We start from the raw sequence: 23643 nt of genomic DNA on the forward strand, positions 1-23643 counted from the left end.
TCTCGTGGATGCAATTTGGCCTTATCCAATGCATATGCCATTTCCCTAACTCTATCTGAGCCAAACACTGGTCTTATATGCCAGTTTTTGAAAATGTATCACACAGATGGGCAGCTACTTCTCTGTAGCTCATTTTGCTGACCTTGCCATTTTAACCACCTGCTGTAAGTTTTAATGCTGGCCAGTTGCACCCACCCTGAATGTAAATCAACATCCGAGGACACCCAATATTGCAAAGTAAAGAAAACAAAACAAGGGGATGCGACAGAATGGCTGAGGAGGGGTCCTTGCCACCCCATACGGAACCCATTTACACAGCTGAAGCATTTTATCTCCTGCGTTGACAAGCTCTGACCACATGTCCAAAGGGCCGTGGTTCTTTCAACCCTTCCTGGCCCCTTTGGCAAAGGCCATTGTTTTGCTACGGAGTTGTGAACATCAACAGAAGTAACTACCCTGCATATTGCTTTCGTGAGTGCTTATCCCGGGGTCTGAAAGAGGGATGGGCCATGGACATTTCCAGAAACTGGGGGAGATGGAGGCAAGGTCAAGGACTAGGACAAAATGGCCAGGGCAGGGAGTCTGCAATAGCACATCTTTGCCCACAGAGGGCAGCATGCCAGTCGTTAAAACGAGTGGCTTGCTGGTGTGGGGGCACCGCCTAGGAAATGGGACAACATGCCCTTTTCTCAAAAGAGAAATAACTGCTTCAGACAAAATATTTGCAGCTGAATTAGTCAGCTTGGGCTTTGACCAAAATGCCTGCATTTTGGTTCCCCCAAGACATGTATATTGCTGCAGATTGTTTTCTTCTCCCAGCAACTGAAGTTAAGAAACATCCTCAATTATTTTAACATTTCCCAGCTGCCTTTCTCTAATTGGCTACGTCTCCCAAAAAACTAAGGAGTCCTGACTCCTGAGTTTTCTATCTATGTCTTCTTACATTGCTGGTTCCCCCAAAATGTTGGGGGGGCGACAAAATCTATTCTCGCAGATGGCCATATATCCTAGTGTGGTGATGTTATGGTTAAATTTGCTACACAAATCAATATAAATTACACAGTGAACATGTGAGGAAAATTGGTGGCCCATGTTTCATGAAGGGAGATGGACGGTGTTGTTTTTCTGTGAAAGTATTGCAACTTCTGGTTGAAGAGCAGTCAAAGCTCCCTTCACACGGCTAGTGAAGGCGAGGTCTGTGGACTACCCAGCCGCCCACAGAGAGTAGCTCAGCAACCACTGCACTTCCAGAAAACCCAGGAAACCCAGTTCCTCTTTAACACACCACGTTGCCCTGCACAGATTATAACAATGGGCTAGTTGTCACATGCATAGCATCACTCATATATTCACCCTCAAGTAGCCAAGGGCTGTTAAAAGTGGGTACATTTACTGCTTGAAGAAGGCAGAAATTCATAAGTATTAGTAGGCCAACACATACCTAATATATTGCAGAAACAACTTTCATATCCCTTTCAATTCAATGCTTTTCAATGGAGTCAGTTCACACATTCAGCTGCCAAGTGATGTATAACCACATGTTGTGTAACTGGTGTACGTTGTATGCTGAAAGTGAGAATCAGCCTTGAATTCAGCCTTTCCCAAATTCCATTCTCTCTCCCAAACTATTCTCCCCTTCTCAGTCCTGAAATCTCTAAAGTCTATACTGCAGGGGTAGACCTGGGGAACTTCCTGCTAGTGGTCCCTCTGTGGGATGAGCTCACCATAGGCAGCCTTTTTAACCACAAGGGATACATCCCTTACGTGATGTTTATTGCCATTAAGGGGCTAATATTTCAAAGGACCAGGCTATCACAACTGCAGCCATCAAGGGAGCCACCTGGACAGTTGAACTCATGCCCTGTACACACAAATTCCAAAGAAAGTGAGGCCAATTTAAGGCTCAAGGAAGTCAGGAATTCTTAAATCCCACTGCTTCTAATGAGATTTAACCATGCCTCACTTTCAATCTGGTCTCAAACGCCTTGCTTAGGAATACATACCACTGAAATGATGGGGCCTTACTTCAAAGTATGGGGGTGCAACTTGGATACAAGTTTTTTTTTTTTAAAAAGGGGAACTTTGCCACTGAGTACCAAGGAACATTAATTGCATCCACACGCCCAGATCTGGTGGCGCGCCTTCCTTAAATAAATTTTGCAATGTGAGAAGTGGCTCCGAGTCCTCCTCTATCCCACCCTAGTTTTCTTCTCCTTCCATCTGACCTCCAGTCCCACATCCTCGATCTTTCTTCTGCCTCTGTTCCTCCAACCATTACACCTGTGCTTGCATCCTAGTGCCTTCTTCTGTCCTGTTCTCTGTCCTTCTGCTGTTGGCTTGTGTCTCCTGCAGGAAATCGCTGCCACTGAGCGCAACATGCAACAGTCCGTGCCCAGTACTCTCATTGGCAACTAGAGAGGGTGATGAGGAGGCAGGCCCGGCCTGGCCTGTGGCGCCGACTCCAAGCCAGGAATGCTTTGTTAGGTAGGAAAGGCCACATGGTGGGGTCAAAAGAGGAAGTGGGTGCCGCGACCTGGCTCCACCAATCGCCACACCTCTCACTGGATGAGCGGAGCGGAGCGGTCGTTGGTCACCGTACGCTTCAGCTTGATGTGAGCAAATGGGTTGGTCCTGCAGTGGGAAAGGGTAAGTCAGAGAAGGAGAAGTGTCACCGTGGAAGGAAGGAAGCACCAGATCATGAAGGATGCTTTCTGAAGCTCTGGGTAAGGAGTTGTGACTCTCAGAACCACAGAATTGTAGAGCTGGAAGTGAAGAAACCTTTCACACAGTGTGGGGCTCAAACCGACAAACCTGAGATTAAGCGTCTCCTAGGGGTTAGCTCAATATGGCAACAAATGAGGTGACAACGCAGAATACAGAGAACAGACAATGGGTGGGTAACCAACACTTTTTAATGCTCTTCCATTTTAAAACAAAGAAGCTCACTTTGCAAATATAAGACTCACATTTCAGGGACAAAGGCTCTAGCCTGGCCTTTTGCCCACAGTGATAGTTTCCTGTTTGCATGATTTATTTATTTTTAAATGTATAGGAGCATTGAAAAGCTGCAGTTTTCCCACCTGTAACCGGAAGAAGGGCAATCCATTCTACCACTTCACTCTCCTGAATGCGTCAGCTAGGCTTGAATCATAAGGCACCTCAGAAGCTTTTGGGCATGGTGCCCTGTGCCCTCTGGGACTCTTAAAGCACTATATGCAAAATTATACAGTGGTACCTCTGGATGCGAACGGGATCTGTTCCGGAGCCCCGTTCGCATCTTGAAGTGAACACAACCCGCGTCATTTTGAGCGTCTGCGCATGCGTGAGCAGCGAAACCCGAAAGTAACGTGTTCCGTTACTTCCAGGTCGCCGTGGAGCGTAACCTGAAAATGCTCAACCTGAAGCATATTTAACCCGAGGTATGACTGTATCAGAATTGGGGCACTGGATGTCTCACAAGAAGAAAGGTGGCTGTAGAAGCCACAGGAGGGTTTCTTACCTTGACGGGGAGCCACTTGGACTGCCAAATTCATTTGCTAGCTGGGAAGCAAAACGAGAAAGAATTGCATTCAGAGAATCCTTTCAGTTTAGGCAAAAGGCCCATAGACTCAGAGATCTAAACCCCAGAGCAGCAGACAAAGCCACAAAACTGTAAAAAACTTTGCACTACAGAATTTTCAACTTGGAATTTGAATTGTTTCTGCTAAGAAATGTTTCTTAGTGGTCTTTGACCACTGGGTGGCAGCACAGGAACGTTAAGAAGACAGATGTGGCCAGGGGCCCTCTAGCGCTCTCCAGCTCCTTCTCCACACACAGCCATCCCGCAAACTCACCTGCGACAGGTCTGGGTTAAGCATGCTGTAAGGGCGCTGGCGGGATGCAGTGGCACGCGGTGAAGGCCCGAAGCGTGGCCCGTCGCCACCGTCGGGGCCAATGGGTGGAGAGCCGGCTCGGTCCAAATTTCCTGTGCTGCTACTGTTCATCTTGCTAAGTGGGAAGCTGCTCAGGAAAGGGAAAGGAGAATGTTTTAAGGCAATTCATGCCAAACGACTTTAGCTTCCTAGATCTGATCCAGGATTTCCCCCTCTCTGTGCTTTTGAGGAAACCCTGTAGCCTGGGCACCCAGCCCACCCTGCTTGATCCATCTATCTCTTTACCTATATATATCTGGCAGTGGGAGAGGCAGGTGAGCCCAAAGCCCACTGCAGTACAAGGATGGGAAACCCTATTCCCACATAATCCCTTGCAGACTGGCAAGTATTAAAACATGAGCAGCTCCCGCAAAGGACAGCTGTTGGAGACCCTTAAGGCAATCCATCTCAAAGGGTCAAAGTGACCTGCCCCTCCACCACCAGCCAAATCTCCCTCTGAGGCACTGGACCTCCATCTCCCACCTTACCTGCTGAACGGTTTGTCAGACCCTTCGGCTGGGGGGAAGGGCCGGGTGTAGGAGAAAGGAAACCAGCCTTTCCTGTAAAAGGGGGAATGGGGAGGGAGAAACATGGGAAGCAGACATTGAAGACCAGAAAGGAAAAGGGCCAAAAACTGCTTCCTATTCTTTCTGCGTTTGAGGTGGGGCTTAAGAAGGGTCAGTGCTAAGCACAAGAAGCGGCAGAAGCAGGCGGAGCCAAGGCAGAGAGGTTTGGGAGATCACCTAGTGGGCTAAGAAACAGCAGCGGCTAGCAGCCCAGATGATCGGGGCTCTCAAGAAAGGGGAATGAGCTTGGTTTAGTCACAAAACCAAGAGGCTGATAGCCAGTGTTCTTTGCAGAGGAGTCACTATGGTCTTACCACCAAAGGCAGTATCCTCTGAATGCCTCTTGCTGGGAACTGCAAGTGGGGAGAGGGCTGTGAGGTCCTGCTTTCCGAATTCCCGAAGGCACCCGGATGGCTGCTGTGAGAACAGGTTGCTGGACCAGATGGGCCATGTGATGTTCTTGAAGGACAGTGCCTCCTAGCTGGGGTTGCATCCAGCCAAGAGTAAACCCACTAAAATTAATGAACCTAAATTGGTCATGTTAACAAGTCTACTCTGAGTAGGACTCCCAAACCCTTGTGCAAGGGAACATAAAGGTAAAGGTACCCCTAACCATTAAGTCCACTTGCGAATGACTCTGAGGTTGTGGCGCTCATCTTGCTCTATAGGCCGAGGGAGCCGGCATTTGTCCGCAGACAGCTTCTGGGTTATATGGCCAGCATGACTAAGCTGCTTCTGGCGAACCAGAGCAGCAAACGGAAACACCATTTACCTTCCCGCCAGAGCGGTACCTATTTATTTACTTGCACTTGACATGCTTTTTAACTGCTAGGTGGGCAGGAGCAGGGACCGAGCAACGGGAGCTCACCCCGTCACAGGGATTCGAACTGCCAACCTTCTGATCAGCAAGTCCTAGGCTCTGTGGTTTAGACCACAGCGCCATCCGCGTCCCCCAAGGGAACATAGGAAGCTACTTAACACTGAGTCAGGCCATTGGCCCACCAGTGTATTGTCTACACTGACTGGCAGCAGCTGCTCATGGTTCCAGGCAGAGGTCTCTTCCAGCCCCACGTGAAGCTGAACCTGGGACCTTCTGCATGCAGAGCAGATGCTCTGCCACTCTTCACCTCAAGGGAGCTGAGTCGAGCAGTTGCTGGCTGTAAGGTCCACAGAAGTCTATCTAGTCCAGTATTCTTTACTGCAGCTGGAAGTAGCTCCCCAAGACAGAGGTCTTTCGCATCACCTGCTCCATAAAATGTCAGAGACTGAACCTGGGACCTTCGGCTACTATTGCCCTACAGGTCTTATCCAAGCTGAACAGGCCTCCCTCTCTCCCTCCCTCTGCAGAGGTTGCAAGAGAATCCTCATACCTGGTCCCTGCAAACTGCACACATGACCTGGACCCACACAGGAAAGGGTAAATTCCCACCCATCCAACAGGAAACAGCCTACCAGTTGTGTTTGTATGGGGCAGAAGGGGGAGGATCTTGCTTACATTTTGGTTGCCTCGTTTTCCCCATAATGCCAGCCATCCCGTGCCTCGGTCACTAATAAAAGAATGACGTCTCCTTCTTGGAAGTTGAGCAGGGTGCTGTTCTCTCCTGCCGCATGTGAGAATATCGCCTGAACCCTCCGCCGTTCAGAACGTGGAGGCAGGACCGACAGAGGATTGATGCGGGGCAGGGTTTTGTTCTCCACTGTGGGGAGAAGGGAAGAGAATTGGGATAGGGAAAAGGCGGTAGTGTTAGTGGCTCTCTCTGTACATATGTATATTTACTTCCAAGACCGGAAGAGCTGTATATAGTACAGTGGTACCTCGGGTTAAGTACTTAATTCATTCTGGAGGTCCGTTCTTAACCTGAAACTGTTCTTAACCTGAAGCACCACTTTAGCTAATGGGGCCTCCTGCTGTCACTGCGCCACCACTGCACGATTTCTGTTCTCATCCTGAAGCAAAGTTCTTAACCCAAGGTACTATTTCTGGGTTAGCAGAGTCTGTAACCTGAAGCATCTGTAACCTGAAGCATATGTAACCCAAGGTATCACTGTATATAGTTTAGCATCTGGAGACAATAAACACTTTGTTACTTTGAACTGTATGAGCGAGGAGTTTTCCCCTTAATTGGAGACTCTGAAAGAAGCTGTCTGATGGGAGCAGGAAATCTCTGAAGACTCTGCTAGGGCTCCACACCCTCTGCTGATGCATCACTCAGGTGGAGGTGTGGCAAGCTACCAACTGACTTCTACAAGTCACCAACAATTCTTACAATCAGTGCTCAAAAGGCTTTATGGTTTTTAAGTTCTGCATCTCATGCTCCATCCTGGCCAGTTCCCAAATGGTGCAATGGTGAAAAAGTGGCCTCGTGCAACTCCAATATCGTTGGTGTTGTTTTAAGGGAATGGGCAGAATTTGTTCTGTCCTGACACTGCACAATCTGGAGTTCTGACGAGAATGCAACAGAAACATGACTGATCAGATGGCATAAATTACAGAGTAGAAGTCTCATTCCATTCACCCTGGTTTTGAACCGGTGCTGCCTGAACAAGGAAGATGGGCTGCAGGTCGAAACCAACCTGGGGCACTTACCCAGCGTTGCCAGGCGGGTCTCCATTGACATTTTGCGTGGCATTGGCAGGGTGCAGGAATAGCTGTCGGCGGTCTTGGTCTGTGGAGGGGCCTGAGTGGTTTGTGTGGGTGGCAGACCTGACGTGATGGTGAGGGGTTCGGTGACCGGCGGGTGCCCCAAGTCCCGAGATCCCCGCCCACGGTGTGAGTCGCCATTTGGTAACAGCATCACCTCCTGGACTGAGGCACGCTGTGGGGGATTGGTGGAGGGAGAAGGGAAGAGAGAAAGCAAAGAACAGATAGGGCATTATACAGGTGAACCCCGATGCATCCTATTGCCCCACCTCCCTGCCACACAGAGAACTTATAACCTTTGGGCGAGTGTGGTCCTTCTTCATAGGTGGCTAAAGTGTCACATTAGTAGTTTGGGAGCTGCCATTTGAATCCTGGCAGTAAAGAGGGAGGTTGGGGCCCCCAGGGTGAGCGGCCTATTCACCAGTCCACCCCATGGACTCACGTGGTTTGGCCCCAGCTCCGAGAGCTCTTCCAGGACCTTGGAGCCAGGGAGGGCATCATTGGCTGGTATGGGAGTCCCACCAGAGAGGTTATTGGCCGTGAGCTTGACCAGGGCCAGGGCCCGCTCTGGCAAGCGGGTGGGTTGAGTGCACGATGTCTGCCAGATGGGCAACTTGGCTGCCAGCAGCTCCCGTACCTGCAAAGGGATGAAAAGAAGGTCCATGTTGCTTGTTTTTGCTTTCTTTTAGCCAACCGGCTTCTACCCTGTCCCTCTTAAGCTACTAGTGGTTGTCTGTTAGCTCCAGACTGCAGGAAGTTGTGCTGATTTCTCTTCCCCACCTCTAATTCCCAGATTTCACCTAGACTTGGCTGTAGAGGAGCAGACAGCATAGTTGGGGGGGGGGGGCAACACTTACCTTACCTTCCAACAGCTGCGTGGCTGCTGTTTACTGGGAGGGAGAGGGACAAGTTGGCAGGGAGGCTGGCACAGTCCAAAGCACTGGCAGTTCTATTATTCTAATATTCTCTAACCACAACATCATCCTGGCTCAGAATGATAAATTCCGCGCCAGTGCCAAATTCTGCAGTGCAGTTGTGGAATTGCAGAATAATAATAATAATAATAATAATAATAATAATTTATTATTTATACCCCGCCCATCTGGCTGGGCCCCCCCAGCCACTCTGGGCGGCTTCCATAGAAACCAGAATGCAAATGGCTCTTCCAGATTCGTTCTCCTAAAGCCTACATTGGGGAGAAGGAAAGTGAAACAGGGGCTTCTAATCCCCCCCTTCTGTGGTGGAGAGGGCGCAGCTCACCTTAGTGTGATAGTTGCTGAAGTGTTTGGAGACTGCACACTGGCGGTCCACTAGAAAAGAGTACCGGCGCCTCTCCTCCGTCAGGGCTGCCTTGTAGCCTTCAGCCACGAACCGATCCAGTTCGCTCTGTTTGGTGCTCATGATCTCCACATACTAAGGCAAAAACCACCATGAGAAGGGAAGGAACCATCATGTTGTAATCTGAGGCCCAACTGCTTCACAGCCAGTCCTGCATAGCAGCTCTGTACACCATTACGTCTCTCCTATATTATGTAGCACACTTCGTTTAATTTCATAAATGTATATCCCACCACCCTTTTGACGGAAATCATTCAAGCGGCTTACAATTAAATGGATGTTTAAAACTGGGGTGATTTCTTTAGGAAGCCAAAAGGTGGAGAGGGGAAGGAGGTGAAACGTACAACATCATACTTGAAGCAAAATCATTTTCTTATTATACTTTGTGGAAACATGTTTTGACATGTCGCCTTCTTCAGGAGCGAGTGCGAGAGATGTCAACAATGATTATTAAACTGACGATAATAACCTTGCATAAAAAACACACTTTGCCTCAAAATCATACCAAAACAGGCATATTTAACTTCCATTCTCTCTCTAAAAAAAAAGAGAGAAAAGGAACTGGTGTGTAGAGAGAATTCTGAATACATTCTGTCTATGTCTTCTAGTCTCTAAACTCTTTGGTTTGACTGAGTAATAAAACAGAGAAACTTAACCAGCAACAGTAAGGGCCAAATCAGGCACGACACCACTCACACAATTAGCAATTTCATGATTTCTTTTTTTAAAATACAGTAATAAAATAGCAGCAAAGGAGTCCCAATTCCAATTGAGACCACAGCAAAAGAGGCTCCTGCACCCACCTCTCTTGCTTCCTCTCCCTCTAAGCAGCCAGTACTAATACAGATCACACACCACTTGCCTACTATTTACTTTTTAAAAACAGAACGAAATGTGTGATTGTTCATTGGACGCATGGTGCTATGTCGAGTTTAGCCTTAACAGCACTATCTGTGCATGTTCACCTGGAAATAAGTCTGTTTGATGGCTCTCACTCCCAAGCACATTTAGGATTGTGGCCGGAAACACTTCCAAGTATTTTACTCAGTACTCTTTTCACGCATTGCTGTTATCATCTCTCCTAGTGCCCTTGAAGAATGCAACAAGTCAAAACATGTTTGGGGAGTATCACATTGTATAATAAAAATTCTTTTCACTTCAAGCATCATTTTGTGGTTTCATCCCTGGCTTCCTCCTGCCTCTTTCTTGTTGGCTTTTTGACCTTTTGATGCTCTGGGCTGTTCCCTCCCCTCTCCCCTGTTCAAGGTAATTTCTTCCCTACTCTTTGAAATGTTGCCTGTGGGGTGAGATAAAACACCCTGTTATTTTATATTCTATATCAGACATTTACCCAATGCAGTTTCTCCCTGGCTCATGGCTGGAACTGCTGTTCAGCGTTTAGAAAACCGCACAGCTCACAGAGAGATATTATTACAATCAACAGATACATTAGCGTTCAAATGTACTCCTGTTCGCATGCACTAGGGAAAAACATTAGGCACCGTTTTGTTTTGTTTGCACCGCTCATTCTCCTAGCAAAGGACACCTCCATTGCCTCAGGGCAGTTTCTAGAATCCCTTGGCACATTGTTCTGGAATAATTAATGCGGAGTAATTGCCACTGCCTAATTCCACACTCACACAACCACCAGTGTGAATTAGGATCTGAGCTCAATCCATACGCAAGCATAGAGAGACGATTGTGGGGAGAAGTCAGTACTTCCTTACAATTTCAGCCCAATTGTGAGTACAAAAGGATGGCAAAGGTGCTCTGAAACAACTAATCTAATTTTAGGAAACATAGGGCTTGTACTGATTTTATATCCTGGGAAGCTAGGGGCAGGGGGCAGTCTTATAGGATCCAGGAGCTGAAGGGTTATCTCCATACCCCATTCCCTACCAGCCCCCTCCTTGCGGCCTCTAGCCTGAGCAGGCCTTGATCCTGAAGTAATGGTTGCCGCGGCAACAAGGTTGACAAAAGGGGCCTTTCCGGAGCCAAATGCTGCTGCTAGGATTCACAGGATGGGGGTAGGTGGCGGATGGTAGATAGGGGAGACAGGGCACCAGACCAAATTTGAGTCAGAGAGTGAGGAAGACGGGTGACATCTGAATCAAAGCAGGCGCACCCTTTCTGCAGCGTTAACCATGCACAGGACTCCATCCCCTCGCAGAGAAGCTGTGCCCGACCTTTCAGGTTTGTTGTGTAAGTGTGTACCGACTGTGCATGTGAAGGCGGGTGTGCAAAAGCAGCACACTGCACTTGCACATGCATTCTGAACAAGCAGGGTGTTTGTGTAAGGCTCTGGGTACAGGGTGTGCATGCGTAAAGGACATGGCATGTATGATTTGCACACGTATGTGCTTACGGGTGTGCGCACAATGATGTACTGTATATACACGGGTCTGGCAGAGAGACTGTGTACATTTCTCTTTGTATTACTGTCAACAACCCAGGTACCCCCTCTGTAGAGATTACCTCTCCAGGCACTAAACAGCCAAAGAATGTTAAACCCTTTTAAAGACATAAACTTCTTAGTGACCCCAATCCCAGCACCCAGATGGCATCTGTATGGAGTAGCCAGGTCTTGAGTGTAACCTGCTCCATTGAAAAACTTTAGAAAGCTGAACTTCCAAACAACAATATTCCTACACCTTTTTGCATTCAGATCTGTATTTTTTCATTTACACAAACAGAACTTCCCAATATTATACATTTTCAAAATTTTGAAACACAACACATACCAGCAAGGTTGTTCTGTTGTGTACCATTTTTTCCTGTAACTTATCTGTTGTTGCTATTGTTGCTGTTTTTGTTGTTGTTGTTGTTATATGAAATGTAGCTGAAGGCTAAAATTGTAATTTTTTAATCTCATCCCTTTTGTGAGAATTGACCATTTTGGCCTTGCAGGGCTACACAAACACCTTAAAATCTCAGCCCAGAATTGAGGTAAGTCAAAACTAAAAACACCATTCTCTTCAGAACTTCATGGGCTTTAATATGGTATGTCACGAGACGGACTGACTTTAAATTTTAAATTTACAAGATTGATTTTAATTTTTTTTAAGTGAGTGATGTGCAAGGTTGTGGGTTCAATCCCAGGCATCCTAGACTGCAGGACAGGGGAAAAGACCACTGCTTGAATAGCTGCTTCCAGCCAAGGTAGATGGTAGATGGGCTAGAGAGGTCATTTGTCTACCTCAGCGTAAGGTAGCTTCATTTGTTATCTTATATCTTGTAAATAAGCTCACTGAACTTGAGGAGAGAGAGAGAGAGACATGAGGCTGTTCTGTCTCCTGCCCAGATAGCCTGACCTGGAATTCCACATATCCGCTTCTGGCAGGATGTGACACTGTTCCCTGAGGGAGCGAGCAACATTCCCATTGTTCTCTTAAGCACTTCCCTTTATGGAATCCCTCCCTTCTCCGCTGCCAATCTTACCTGCACCTCGCGATCCCCGTATTTCTGTGGGTTTTTGCTATTCTGGCACTTCTTGCGCAGTTTTTTCAGCTCCGTCTGACACTTTTCAATTGACTCTGCTTTGGAACGGTGCTCGCCTTGGTATTTCTTCAGGGTGGCCTAGGGGAGGGAGGGCAGGCACCAGACAGTACATAGCCAGGTCAGCCTTGAAGGAACAGGATCCTTCCTGCTTCTCTGAGCCTCATTCCACATAGAAATACACAGAGCAGCTCAACAGACGGGCTGTTGAGCTTTTATTCCTTTCGGATGAACAAGTAGATCAGGGGTGGAGAATCTTTTTCCAGTCTGAGGGCCACCTTTCCGCACCAGGGGGCCGCATGCTAGGGGCGGGCAGGGCCAGAGGCAAAAATGGACAGCATTGGATGTCTTATCTCTTATCTCTTATCTATATATGATAGGCTACAGATTCAGTCACACAAGGCTTTTACACATGCTCACACCTATCTATCCAGGCCAACAAGAGGCATTGTCTCAGTTACTGGAGGATGGGATGGAGCAGGGTCAGAGTTCAGAGCTCTGAGTAGAGGTTGTGGCATAGGGAGAATCCCAGGGGCCAAACAAAGAGCCCCAGAGGGCCGCATTCAACCTGAGCCAGAGGTTCCCCACCCCTGGACAGATGCATGTTGACAGAATGGAAAATACCTCAGGTCACACCCTTCTCAAATCAATACGACATACTGAATGGATTATTGGTTTCCCTGAGGGACAACAGCTGGGCTTGGGCCAAACTGGGTCTGTCTTAAGAGAAATCTTGGACCTGGCAGAAACAATGCGGACAATGGAGCCTTGTTTCTTCACAGCCAGTCTTAAGAGCTGAGCTGCACATCTTCACCTTGGGCAAGAGTGGAGAACTTGTGGCCATCCACAAGTTCGCTGACTGATGGCCACGCTAGATGAGGCTGATGGGAGCTGTAATTCAACCACATCTGGAGGGCTACAAGTTCCCCGCCCCAGACCTAGAGGGCTCTCAAGAGAGTGCCCAGCCCTCAAGCTTTTCCACATGAATAGCAAGGCCTCGTTTGGGCCTTGTCGCTGGCTAGCAAGAAGCTCTCCGGAGAAGTGAAGGCCTGTGAAGAAGTGCTGACCACCGTCTCCTTTGCTTTCTCATAGACTCTGACTACCCCTCAGTCTCATCTTCCTCAGGGAATTATTGTGAGATAAAGACAAGATGAAAGAAACATCACAACCCATGCTTAGCTGAATAAATTCCTGTCTCAATGGCACTCTCTTCTGTGGGTAAATCAGATACCTTCCTAAATGGCCAACTGTAAGAAATGGAAATGTATATAAACAGAGATGGAACCAGTGTTTAATTTATGAATAAAACAAATGCAAGGCTCATGCCTTCCTGGAAGCCATACTATGACACTATTTGACCTGGAGATTCCAGGAACGTTGTGACAGGCTCTGTGGTGAGGGAAAGTTATTCTGCACGTGCTCAGGGGTACTTTCCTTCATCATTATTTCAGACATTCGGGGCATAGATAGATTCTGATACTGAACCCTAGCAAAGATTAAGCTTCGGATAGGATATTGCACAAGAAGTGATGGGCGGATGAATACACAGGACAACAGACAGACAAACTTGAAATGGCAGAAGAGGAGGGTTCAGATATTAATCTTTCTCTCACCATCAGATACTTGATATCCAGTTCCAGTTTGTGTTCTAGCTGGGATAACAGCTCCGAGTGGAAAAGCTTCAGCTGGGACCAGGTGACAGAGAAGCAGGAAAGGAGAGGGTGAGAGTCAGGAAGACGAAGGCCAGTACCACCCCCTCCCGCCCATAGATTGGAGGTCCCAAGAATGGCTTTTGGACATGACAAGATACCAGGATAGGTGGGCCTGCGGTCCTGATTGGAGGCAGCAAAGGAGAGGAGGGGAAGAGGGCAGAGGTCTAAATAGGCCCATCAGTCTGATCCAGGCAGGCCTGATGCCAGGCTAAATGGGCCCATCACATACAGATACTCACCGTTTCTTCCAGCTGCACTTGGATCTGACGGTGGACCTCAGCCATTTGGAACAACGTGTCACCTGTAGGTCAAGGTGATTGGAGGCTTAATATACCCCAGACATTCCCTGGTCTATGAAAAGGTCCTTTGTCCCCTGGACTCTGCCTGTCCCTGGATAATCTCCTTTCGGGTTAATTCCTTTCCTAGGAGTTGACCAAGGAACTCCAACCAGCTTTAAACTGGAACCAAAATGTTGATGGCAGGGATTCGTGGAAGGAGGTCTTCAACTCGGTACATACACACAAACCTGAGCACCGCTCGGCAGCTTCTGCTTTGGAGGTGCATTGTGCAATTCATGCACCTGGCACAGAGATTAGATCAGTGTGACGCAGCACACATCTAGATGGGAGCACCCCCTCCAAAAGAAAGTGCGATCTAGCATGGGGCAATTCGTAGCCCTATTGCCTAAGTAGCTAAAAGTGACAAAAAGATGTTTTAAAAAAGAAAAGCAAACATGTATCCTGCCTATTGGCTGCAGGAGCCCTCAAAAAAAAGTTTACAGCATTGCCAATCACAACTATCTTCTGTATACATAATAATCTAAGGCTGTTGTCATGCTCTGTAGTTGGGGCAGCCATGTTAGCTCCAGCATGAAAGAGTGCTGGTGACAGGGGCTTAACCGAGGGGGGAGAGGTGCTTTACATAAGAGTTCAGCCAGCTGTTTTGTGAAGCCACCCCCCCCCCCGTTAAATGGGGTTGAATGGATGAAGGAAAGGCACCCCATCCTTTAAATGGGGGTGAAGGTTGGGACGAGCTGTGAGGGGATAGGTGAAAGGGAGGGTGAGGTACAAAGGGAGGTGGTTTGGCCAGGGAAGCAAGAAGGTATACAACAAAACCACAAGATACAGAAGATGTGAGAGGGGAAAAAACCTGCCAGCCTCTCAAAGAAGACCATTCCATAGCATAACCTGGCCCCAAACCATTTAGACAGAAAAAAATGCGTCTGAACTATAGTTGAGGTTTTACATTTTAAAAAACCCATCTAAAGGTGGCATTACAGTTAGGGCTGCAAAGCAGGAGGAACCATCCACAGATTTATAACCGGGATACACATGCAGCAGAATGTGGGCTGTACCATTTCAGGCTGCAGGTATGGTTGGCATGTTTGAATGCTCAGCTACATGAAAACTGCCCAATAAATAGTAAACAGGACGAAAGGGAATGGGCAGGACTCTAGAATCTCTTATACCATACAGCATATTATGTGTAATTTATAACTTGCAGGGAGTTGTGTTCACATGGGGCAGTGTTCAAAACCGGCATCCCTACCTCTCCTGTGAAGTGGTACAGCCCACCCTAACACCACAGTTTTCTTGCTACCTCCCCTCTGCTGCATGGTGGAGTTGATTAATGATAGGGGCCCATTTTAATCAATCGGGCCATGACTTAAGGGCACCCTTGTTTATGCTGGAGTCTATTTTGGTTCTGGTGTTGCAACAGGGCATTGAAAAGAGGAAATATTAAAGATTGCCTTTGCTTCTAACAATGAGCAGTAGCTTTTGTTTGTGAAATCGTACCTTATCTCGTATTTCCTTCAACATCTCAAGAAAGGGCCTGCCGCAGTTTTATTTACATGTAATTGATGGATCGTTTGACAGAACCACTAAAAAATCTTTAGCCGCTTGGCAGCCCTGTCTACAGCGGAGACTAATACAAAACAGCTACTGCTAAAAACCACAAGGCCCCACAGCCGACGAGCTTAAAGACTAGTTTACACCGTCAGCAGAGCCAAGCAGTAACAATCTCCTCAGGCATGTGCAGTTTTAGGCTACGAGAAGCAGTGCTAAACACCAACCTGGATGGCTTTGAAAGAGAATTAGACAAATTGATGGGAGATAAGGCTCTATTGGCCACAATGGCTTATGTTCTGCCTCCACTGTCAAGGACAGTGTGATGATGGACTGAGAGTGTTGCTGTTGCACTCAGGTCTGGCTTGTGGCCTTCTCAATGGGGCTTTAGCTTGGCCACTGTGAGAAGAGGTTGCTAGACTAGATGGGCCACTGGCTCAATCGAGAAGACTCTTCTTATGGGTGGGTATTGAATGCTTGCTAGTGAAACAAAACAAAGCAAAACCCTTCATGCAGAAAAATAGGATGGCGGGGAGAAACTGAGGCCAGACTCTCCTCCCTGCCATGCCATTCAAACATACAAGGTTTCTTTTTTAATTAAGGAAGGATTCAAGCATGCAAACACACAAAACACCCTCGCCTTCATCCTGAAACGGCCCAGCCCAAAGGAAACTTTACCAAATGGTTTTGCTGAATGTGCAAACTGGCTCAACGTCTCGGTTCGCACAGAAGCAGAGATGTGGGGTCTCTGCTCTCTTGAGGCGTCATCCCTTGATGTTTCCACGATGCTTGAAGGGCAGAATTCCATGGAGTCACCAGGAACACATGGAATGCCGTCCTATTCGCCACCGATAGTCCAGATATGGGGTATGTACATGATGAGACAAGTGCAAGTGGTATCCTCATTGGAAATAGTTTGGCAGGTGGAGCAGAGCTGCAACTCAAGCCTCCCAGAAGATATTCCACAGCCAATCACAGGAAGCGGAAGGGGTGCAGGAGTGGCTCTGCTGGTGCCCTGCACTGCACTGGCCTCCTTGCAGCTTCACCCCTCCCTTCTCCCTCTCGCTAAATGGCAGTGACTTGTTTGCTGGTACACCAGTGTTGCAGTTCTGCTCCACCCAAGAAACCACTTGCGAGCAACATGAGTGACCAATACTATGTGGTTCCAAACAGAGACTAGATGCTGTGGGTTTGCTGGGGTTATGCCAACTCCAGATTTGCTAACACCTTTTTGCAAGCACAAATATGTGCGCAAGAGTGCTCTAGAGAGAGTTCAGTAGTAGGAAATAAGTCCCTTCCCTAGAAAGGGGGCCACAGGTTGTATCAAAAACCTACCTAACTCCTTGGATCCTTGGCTGTCGCTGGCCAACTCGCCGAGTTTCACTAAGGCATCAAAATAACCCTTGGCGGCCACTGTAACTCCTGCAAGGGGTGGAGGGATGGACCATTGAATCATAAACTCTCAACACAAAAGGTGCAGAGACCTTTCCCCTTTAAGGAACACCAACTCTGACCTGGCCTGAGGTCAAGGGCTGGACTGGGGCATTCCATTACCTGAGAGTGCTTTCTGATAGTTCTTTCCCATAGTAACAAAATTCCTTAGACTGGGGTTGAATTGGTCCAGAATCGCCTGGTTACAAGGGAGAAGAAAACAAACAAATAATGCAAATCCTTCTGGCATGATTCAGACAAAGTTTAGGCACTTTAACTTCCCACAGAGAGCTGAGGCGTGTGCTTCATTTCCTCGCTGAAATCCATAGGAATTAGACGGACATAAGTGATTGGTTCATCTCCTTTGCATCAAGATTCTCTCCGTGTTATCAGGAGAGAGGACTTCCTTGCAAAACATGATGAATCACGAGTGCTTAGAAGAGACACATATTATTATTATTTATTAAATTTGTAATAAATGTACTTGATAGAGAAACTGATGGGCAAGTTGGTGAAGAAGAGTCTCAGTTCTGTATGGTCTGATTTTAAATTGTATTTGATGTTAATCTATATTTTTCTTACAGTTGGAAAACTACTTTGTATAACTTAATGAAACTTTGGACTTTGAAGAAGCATGAACTCAGGATGAAAGGGAGAAACAAGCTAAGAGGAAGGCATGTTTGGCAAATTCTCATCGTGATCAATTCCCACCTGGAAGCTTATGTCCACACTGTGGAAGGATGTGTGGATCCAGAATTGGCCTCCACAGTCACTTACGAACACACTGTTAAGACCATATTCATGGAAGACAATCTTACTCAGCTAAAAGTGATTGCCAAAGAAGAAGAAGAAGAAGAGTTTGGATTTGATATCCCGACTTTCACTCCCCTTCAGGAGTCTCAAAGCGGCTAACATTCTCCTTTCCCTTCCTCCCCCACAACAAACACTCTGTGAGGTGAGTGGGGCTGAGAGACTTCAAAGACGTGTGACTAGCCCAAGGTCACCCAGCAGCTGCATGTGGAGGAGCGGAGACGCGAACCCGGTTCCCCAGATTACAAGACTACCGCTCTGAACCACTACACCACACTGGTCTAAAAGTGGTCTAAAAATCTCACAAATGAAAAAAATAAAACAAAATGACATACTTTGGGAGAAGATATATAAACTAGCACAAGGAAGGGAAGAATTATATGTGGTGGCCTGCAGTGAGTTGAATATGACAGAGGGTACCTGGGAAATAATACACAGACCTGGCTTACATGTGATGCTAAAACAAAACAAACCATGGTTTAGTGTGAACCTGGAGGCTCTGGGAAAGTACCTAGATCGGGGTTGTTTTGTTCCTCCCCAGGCATTCTGAAGCTGCACTGACCTAAGCCATCATTAAGCTTAGCGTATTGTCTGGAACCGGGCTTCTGATTTCAATCTCCCCCAGACCAATCACAAGCTGTAACTAAGGTTTGTCCTTTATGGCTTGCTGTTCGTACAGGAGAGCTTAACCATAACCCCTGATGCGGAGGACAGACTAAGATAAACCACAACTTAACTCAGCATAACACTGAGTAAGGAGAGAGGAGCAATGTCGCCATGACCTCCTCTCCAGGAGCACTCATGCTAAACCATGGCTTGACTTAGTATGACACATGAACCAGGCCACAGGTAGATGAAAAGTCTACGAATGGATAAAGAAAGTAGCTAGGTCAAATAGCTTAGTTATCCATGTTTTCCTCTAAGGAGTTCAACTGAGCATATATATCCCTAAATTTCTCAAAGCAAACCTATGGGGTGGGTTCAGAAGTGCTGAGTGACCCATGGCAACCCAACTGCAATCTAGCATGCTAACCACCACAATGGCTTGATCAAGAGTGAGCAGAAGCCCTAAACTTTACTAAAACGTCCACATCTATAAAATTAAAATTAACATAATTTCTGCATGAAAAACAAAACAATCAAAACTCTACAGATTTTCTTATGACCTATGTTTTGTATGTTATATTGATATGCAAAAGTCAATTCATATACAGTATTTGGGAATCGATAAATAATTGTTGATAAGAACTGTGGCATTTTATTCATTTCATTTTAAGGAAGGAATTGGTTTTAATGTAGTTTTTTTTTTATTACAGGAATGCATTAGGAAAATGTACAGTTCTCCCTGACTCATGTGTGCTGCTTGGTAGCTACTGGTCGGGAAGCTATTTATCTTGTTTTGACTCCGATCAAGAGTGCCCAAGGGGGGTAGGAACAGAGAGAGGGAGGGAGGATTAGTTGGACAGACAGGAATGTGTGGGAGGATGGAAAGACAGACAGGAACTGGATGAAGAGAGCAGATGGACAGAGGGAGAGGAGAAGGGATGTCTTGTGGAATGGAGTTGGCCTGGCCTAAACATTCACCAGAAATAAGTGGTGAAAAAGGACCAGCCTTGGTCACAGAGCATCTACACCTCTCCCTAGGGGGACCCCTGACCACTGGGTCCAGTAGTGACCAACTCTGGGGTTGCGCCGCTCATCTCGCTTTACTGGCCGAGGGAGCCGGCGTACAGCTTCCGGGTCATGTGGGGCTGTGATTGAGGGCACCAAACCTGAGAGAGCTGCCCTGGTGCTACCAAGTACTTTTCCCCTTCTGGAAATAGGAAATCAGGTCTGGTCTGCATCTAGGGTTAGTGGTTGGACCCAAGCTTGCCTGGGGACCTTGGGAAGGTGCTCAGTCCCACTGATCCTTGACATTAGACCTGTGGTAGAATTAAGCATTATAATCATTTAAAGGGGACGCGAGTGGCGCTGTGGTCTAAACCACTGAGCCTAGGACTTGCCGATCAGAAGGTTGGCGGTTCGAATCCCCGCGATGGGGTGAGCTCCCATTGCTCGGTCCCAGCTCCTGCCAACCTAGCAGTTCAAAAGCATGTCAAAGTGCAAGTAGATAAATAGGTACCGCTCCAGTGGGGAGGTAAACGGCGTTTCCGTGCACTGCTCTGGTTCACCAGTCATGCTGGCCACATGACCCGGAAAAACTGTCTGCGGACAAACGTCGGCTCCTTCGGCCAGTAAAGTGAGATGAGCACCGCAACCCAAGAGTCGTCCGCGACTGGACTTAACTGTCAGGGATCCTTTACCTTTTAGTCATTTAAAACTGCACGTGTCTCACCTGGCCCTCATATGAAAGTTCCCTGCAAGTAAAAATCTAGCACAGTGAGGAGGGTGTTAGCCAGCCCACTTCTTTTGATGCTATTTTTCTACCTACAGATTAAAAATCCCTTTCCTGTAGTCAGATGCTGAATAGTCTCTTCTGCCACCTTATTCTCACCTGATTCTTTTGCTGTTGCTTCATGATGTGAAAAGGGTATTTTGCTTTCCTGTAATAATATGCAGGTGAACACCACAATCACATTCTGCCTTTTCTTCCATTTTCTGTTCTAAATTTACAATATTCATATGTCCTCCTCCTTAGCATGATAAGCTAATGATATGATCTTTTAGCCTACTAGACGCAAAAATGCCTTCAACAACTTATTGCAGAGTAATGGTTAGAGTAATCAACTGAGCAGATCCAGGCCCAAACTCCTACTCAGCCATGAAGCCCATGGGTCAAGTCCCTATCTTTCAGTCTAACCTCATCTCAACAAGTTGTTGTGACGATCAAATGAAGGAGAGAGTCTTACATCACCCTGAGCTCCTCTGAGGAAATGTGAACTAAAAACGTAATACAAAATTAGAATAAGTGGGCACTGCAACAAAATGTTAGGAATATGCAGTCCATTTCATTTTCCCTAACCGCTTGGGTTTTCCATTCCACAACCGTGAATTCTGCCTTGACTGAGCATGCTCAGTCCTCATTTGATTTCTTTGGGAAGGAGCTCCTCATTTTCAGGTCTCTACCCTAAATATTATTTTATGCTCTTGCAAACCTTGGGATTCTCCTAAGCCTGCTGATACCTCTTGCTCATGTGTGGTACCATTTTGGCTACATAACTAACAACACTCACAGCCCAGAGATAGAGGGAATAACAGCACCGGTTAGTACAACGTTCTCCACACACCCAAGGAAAACTGCTCTGAAGACCCAGATTTCAGACAACACCAGCGCCACTCCTGCCCCCACCTTCCCAGCCCCAAGGAGACAATGGCCCCTTCTCGGCATCTGCTTTAACAGCTGTCAGATGTGTCTCTGCTGAGCGAAGACAGCAAAGAAAGCACAGGAACCCCGGCCTATGTGCGTGCTTCCTCCCCGGATAAGAAGAGAATATCCCATCCAGTTGGAGTCAAGATGTTTAGGCAACACATCTCAGGGGAGCGGAAGGGGTTAAGTTTTCCCTCCTCCTGGCCAAGTACACTGAGTCTGGGATTTGGCATGGGATTTGCTTCATTTCCATATGGGAGAAGAAAACACACAGAAAGAGCAAAAGCTTCCAGCTCCATCTGAACTTAACCAGAAAAGCGGATAACCACAGATTTCATTGAAAGCAGGGAGTCCAGGTCAGAATCTGGCCCCACATCCTTAGCAAAGTGTCTCTTTCCAAGGAAGCGAGCAAAACAAGAACACTTTATTAGCGGTACTATTTCTATTACCATTGACGAACTTCCCCCCCCCCAAGTTTTTTCCATCCACATGTCCAAACACACAGCTGAGTTTCTAATAAAACAGTGGGACTGAATGATGATGATGATAATAGTAATAATAATAATAATAATAATAATAATAATAATAATAAAAGTTGTCTGTAGCCACATTTCTCCTGCAAATAACAGAACAGGTCCGTTATCTGAGCAAAACTTTTTTTAAAAAAGTTCACACAACTTCTCCATCTTAATTAGGGTTTGTCTGGCTCCCCCCCCCCCCACCTTTTATTTACTAGAGGGAAGGGGGAACTTCCCAGACCTGGACGTTATTATTAATGTTGCGCTAAATTTCTCCGCACTCTGCATTCAAAAAGGGGGCGCCGGGGGGCAGCGGGGTGGGGTGCACGAAGTGTGTGTGTTTGTGGAAATGTGGGGTTGGGGGGTGGCGGCTTGTTGGAATAACTCTGCCCCACTGGTCTCTCCTCCCTTTTCACTGTCTTTTCCATTTCCGAGGCTCTGTTTTTCCAAAAGATTTTGGGAGGTGAACAAAAGGCTGGTTAAGAACAGCCAGAAAGGAAAAAAAGAAAGGGGAAGGGGGGGTTTGGAAGGGGATTTTTTTTGTGTGTGGCGGTGCTGGAAAGGGCTAGTGTGCGATGGGGTGTGGATGGCAGGAGTGGGGCGGAGGAAAAGAAGGACGGAAACACAAATCAGGGAGGGAGGGGGCCAGAGTGGGGGGGGAGAGAAGCGGTGGGGGGAGAGAGATGAAGGGGAGCCAAAGGGAGAGGCGGAGGGGGAAGAAAGGAAGAACAGGAGGAATAAACAGGGGAGAAGGCTGGCTGAGAAATGGACGGGGGGGTGGATCTGGGAAGAGAGGAAAGGGTCAAGGGAAAGAATGGGGAAAGAGGGAATGGGGAAGGGATGAGGAGAAGGATAGAAAGTGTCCCGCTCACTCACCCTATAGACGTTCTCCGTGAGCCGGTTTACCTCCTCCGAGCGGGACATGATGCCGGGGCAGTGAGCGCCGTGGGGCCTGGACGGGGCGTGTTAGAAAGGGGGTGGGGTTGTGTCCCCCCCCCTGGGGGCCTGAGGGGTGGGTCTTAAAATGGGGGGAAGCAGGAGGGGATTGGGAGCCGGATCAGCTGGGAAGGAAAAGGCTAGGAGAGCAGCGCCAGAAATCAAACGGGATCCTTAGCAGGCGGACCACACAGATAGATAGACAGATAGATAGATAGATAGATAGATAGATAGATAGATAGATAGATAGATAGATAGATAGATAGATAGATATAGATAGATAGATAGATAGATGATAGATAGATAGATAGATAGATAGATAGATAGATAGATAGATAGATAGATAGATAGATAGATAGATAGATCTTGGTAGTGAGATGGGTAAAAGCGTGTCAGGCTCATATACACGGCCATTTTTATCTTATTTTTTAATAGTACACAGGGTGCTGGAGATATATACATACTTTTGCCAAATGTTGGAGAATTGGATCCCCAGCATCCGAAAGGTGCCGTTTGTTTGGGATGGAGGGAGGTTTATGTTGAAATCCCTAGTAGGGAATTTTTTTTTATCTCCCCGTCTGGAGTCATTTTCAGTGTTTCCCGTTTAGGGAATGCTGTTGGGTTTTAAGGTTATCAGGAAATAAACGCCCAGGTGTAAAAAAAATATGAAAGTTAGCAAGTTAGTCACAGTGATCGTCGTCGTCTTAAATTTTGTAAGATTTTGTAAGCTTTTCTCAAGGCTAAAAAAGCAAAATTCAGTGTTTGAAACCCACACGCACACACGATGTCCGAAGTCTGAAAAGTTAATTTTAGCTGTGTTCAGGATGACGAGGCTAAACGATATTTATTAGGAAGATCAAATGAAGAAGTTGGTATTTTATCTGCATAAATTTAAAGAGGAGGAGAAAAAATTGTCCCCAAAGCAGGGAAAAACTTCCTTAGATTAATATGATTGTGTATGTAGAATTGCAGCAGGGATCATCTTCCTTGTTTTGATTATTCCTTATTTTCTCTCACACAGGACTCAAGGCTGCTGAAGTTTTCAAAAGAGCTTCTATTAAAAATAATAATCGAAAATGTTGAAATCTGCTGGCTTGATTAATCAGGAACCCTTTTTTTCAATCAATCCAA

The 23643-nt window shown here is 46.9% G+C and overlaps 1 protein-coding gene across 3 annotated transcripts; it reads right to left on the bottom strand.

Moving 5' to 3' along the window:
* Positions 1 to 1407: 1407 nt before the first annotated feature.
* On the bottom strand, positions 1408 to 23384 carry LOC309355271 (BAR/IMD domain-containing adapter protein 2-like). Of its 3 annotated transcripts, none has more exons than XM_081885983.1 (14): positions 22977 to 23384; positions 17065 to 17140; positions 16846 to 16932; positions 13903 to 13964; positions 13565 to 13636; positions 11895 to 12032; positions 8379 to 8531; positions 7561 to 7755; positions 7065 to 7293; positions 5973 to 6174; positions 4400 to 4471; positions 3834 to 3999; positions 3500 to 3540; positions 1408 to 2631 (listed from the first exon to the last, which is right to left on the bottom strand). In XM_081885983.1, exons 2-14 carry the CDS (start codon positions 17093 to 17095, stop codon positions 2559 to 2561), a joined length of 1521 nt encoding a protein of 506 aa, XP_081742109.1. In that variant the 5' UTR covers positions 17096 to 17140; positions 22977 to 23384; the 3' UTR covers positions 1408 to 2558. The 3 variants fall into 3 exon arrangements, with proteins under 3 accessions (XP_081742109.1, XP_081742108.1, XP_081742110.1); XM_081885982.1 differs by lacking the exon at positions 22977 to 23384 and adding an exon at positions 22453 to 22579; XM_081885984.1 differs by lacking the exons at positions 16846 to 16932; positions 17065 to 17140; positions 22977 to 23384 and adding an exon at positions 22453 to 22512.
* Positions 23385 to 23643: the final 259 nt, after the last annotated feature.

Source organism: Podarcis melisellensis (assembly GCF_964234715.1).
Source record: "Podarcis melisellensis genome assembly, chromosome: 13".
Taxonomy (NCBI): Eukaryota; Metazoa; Chordata; class Lepidosauria; order Squamata; family Lacertidae; genus Podarcis; species Podarcis melisellensis.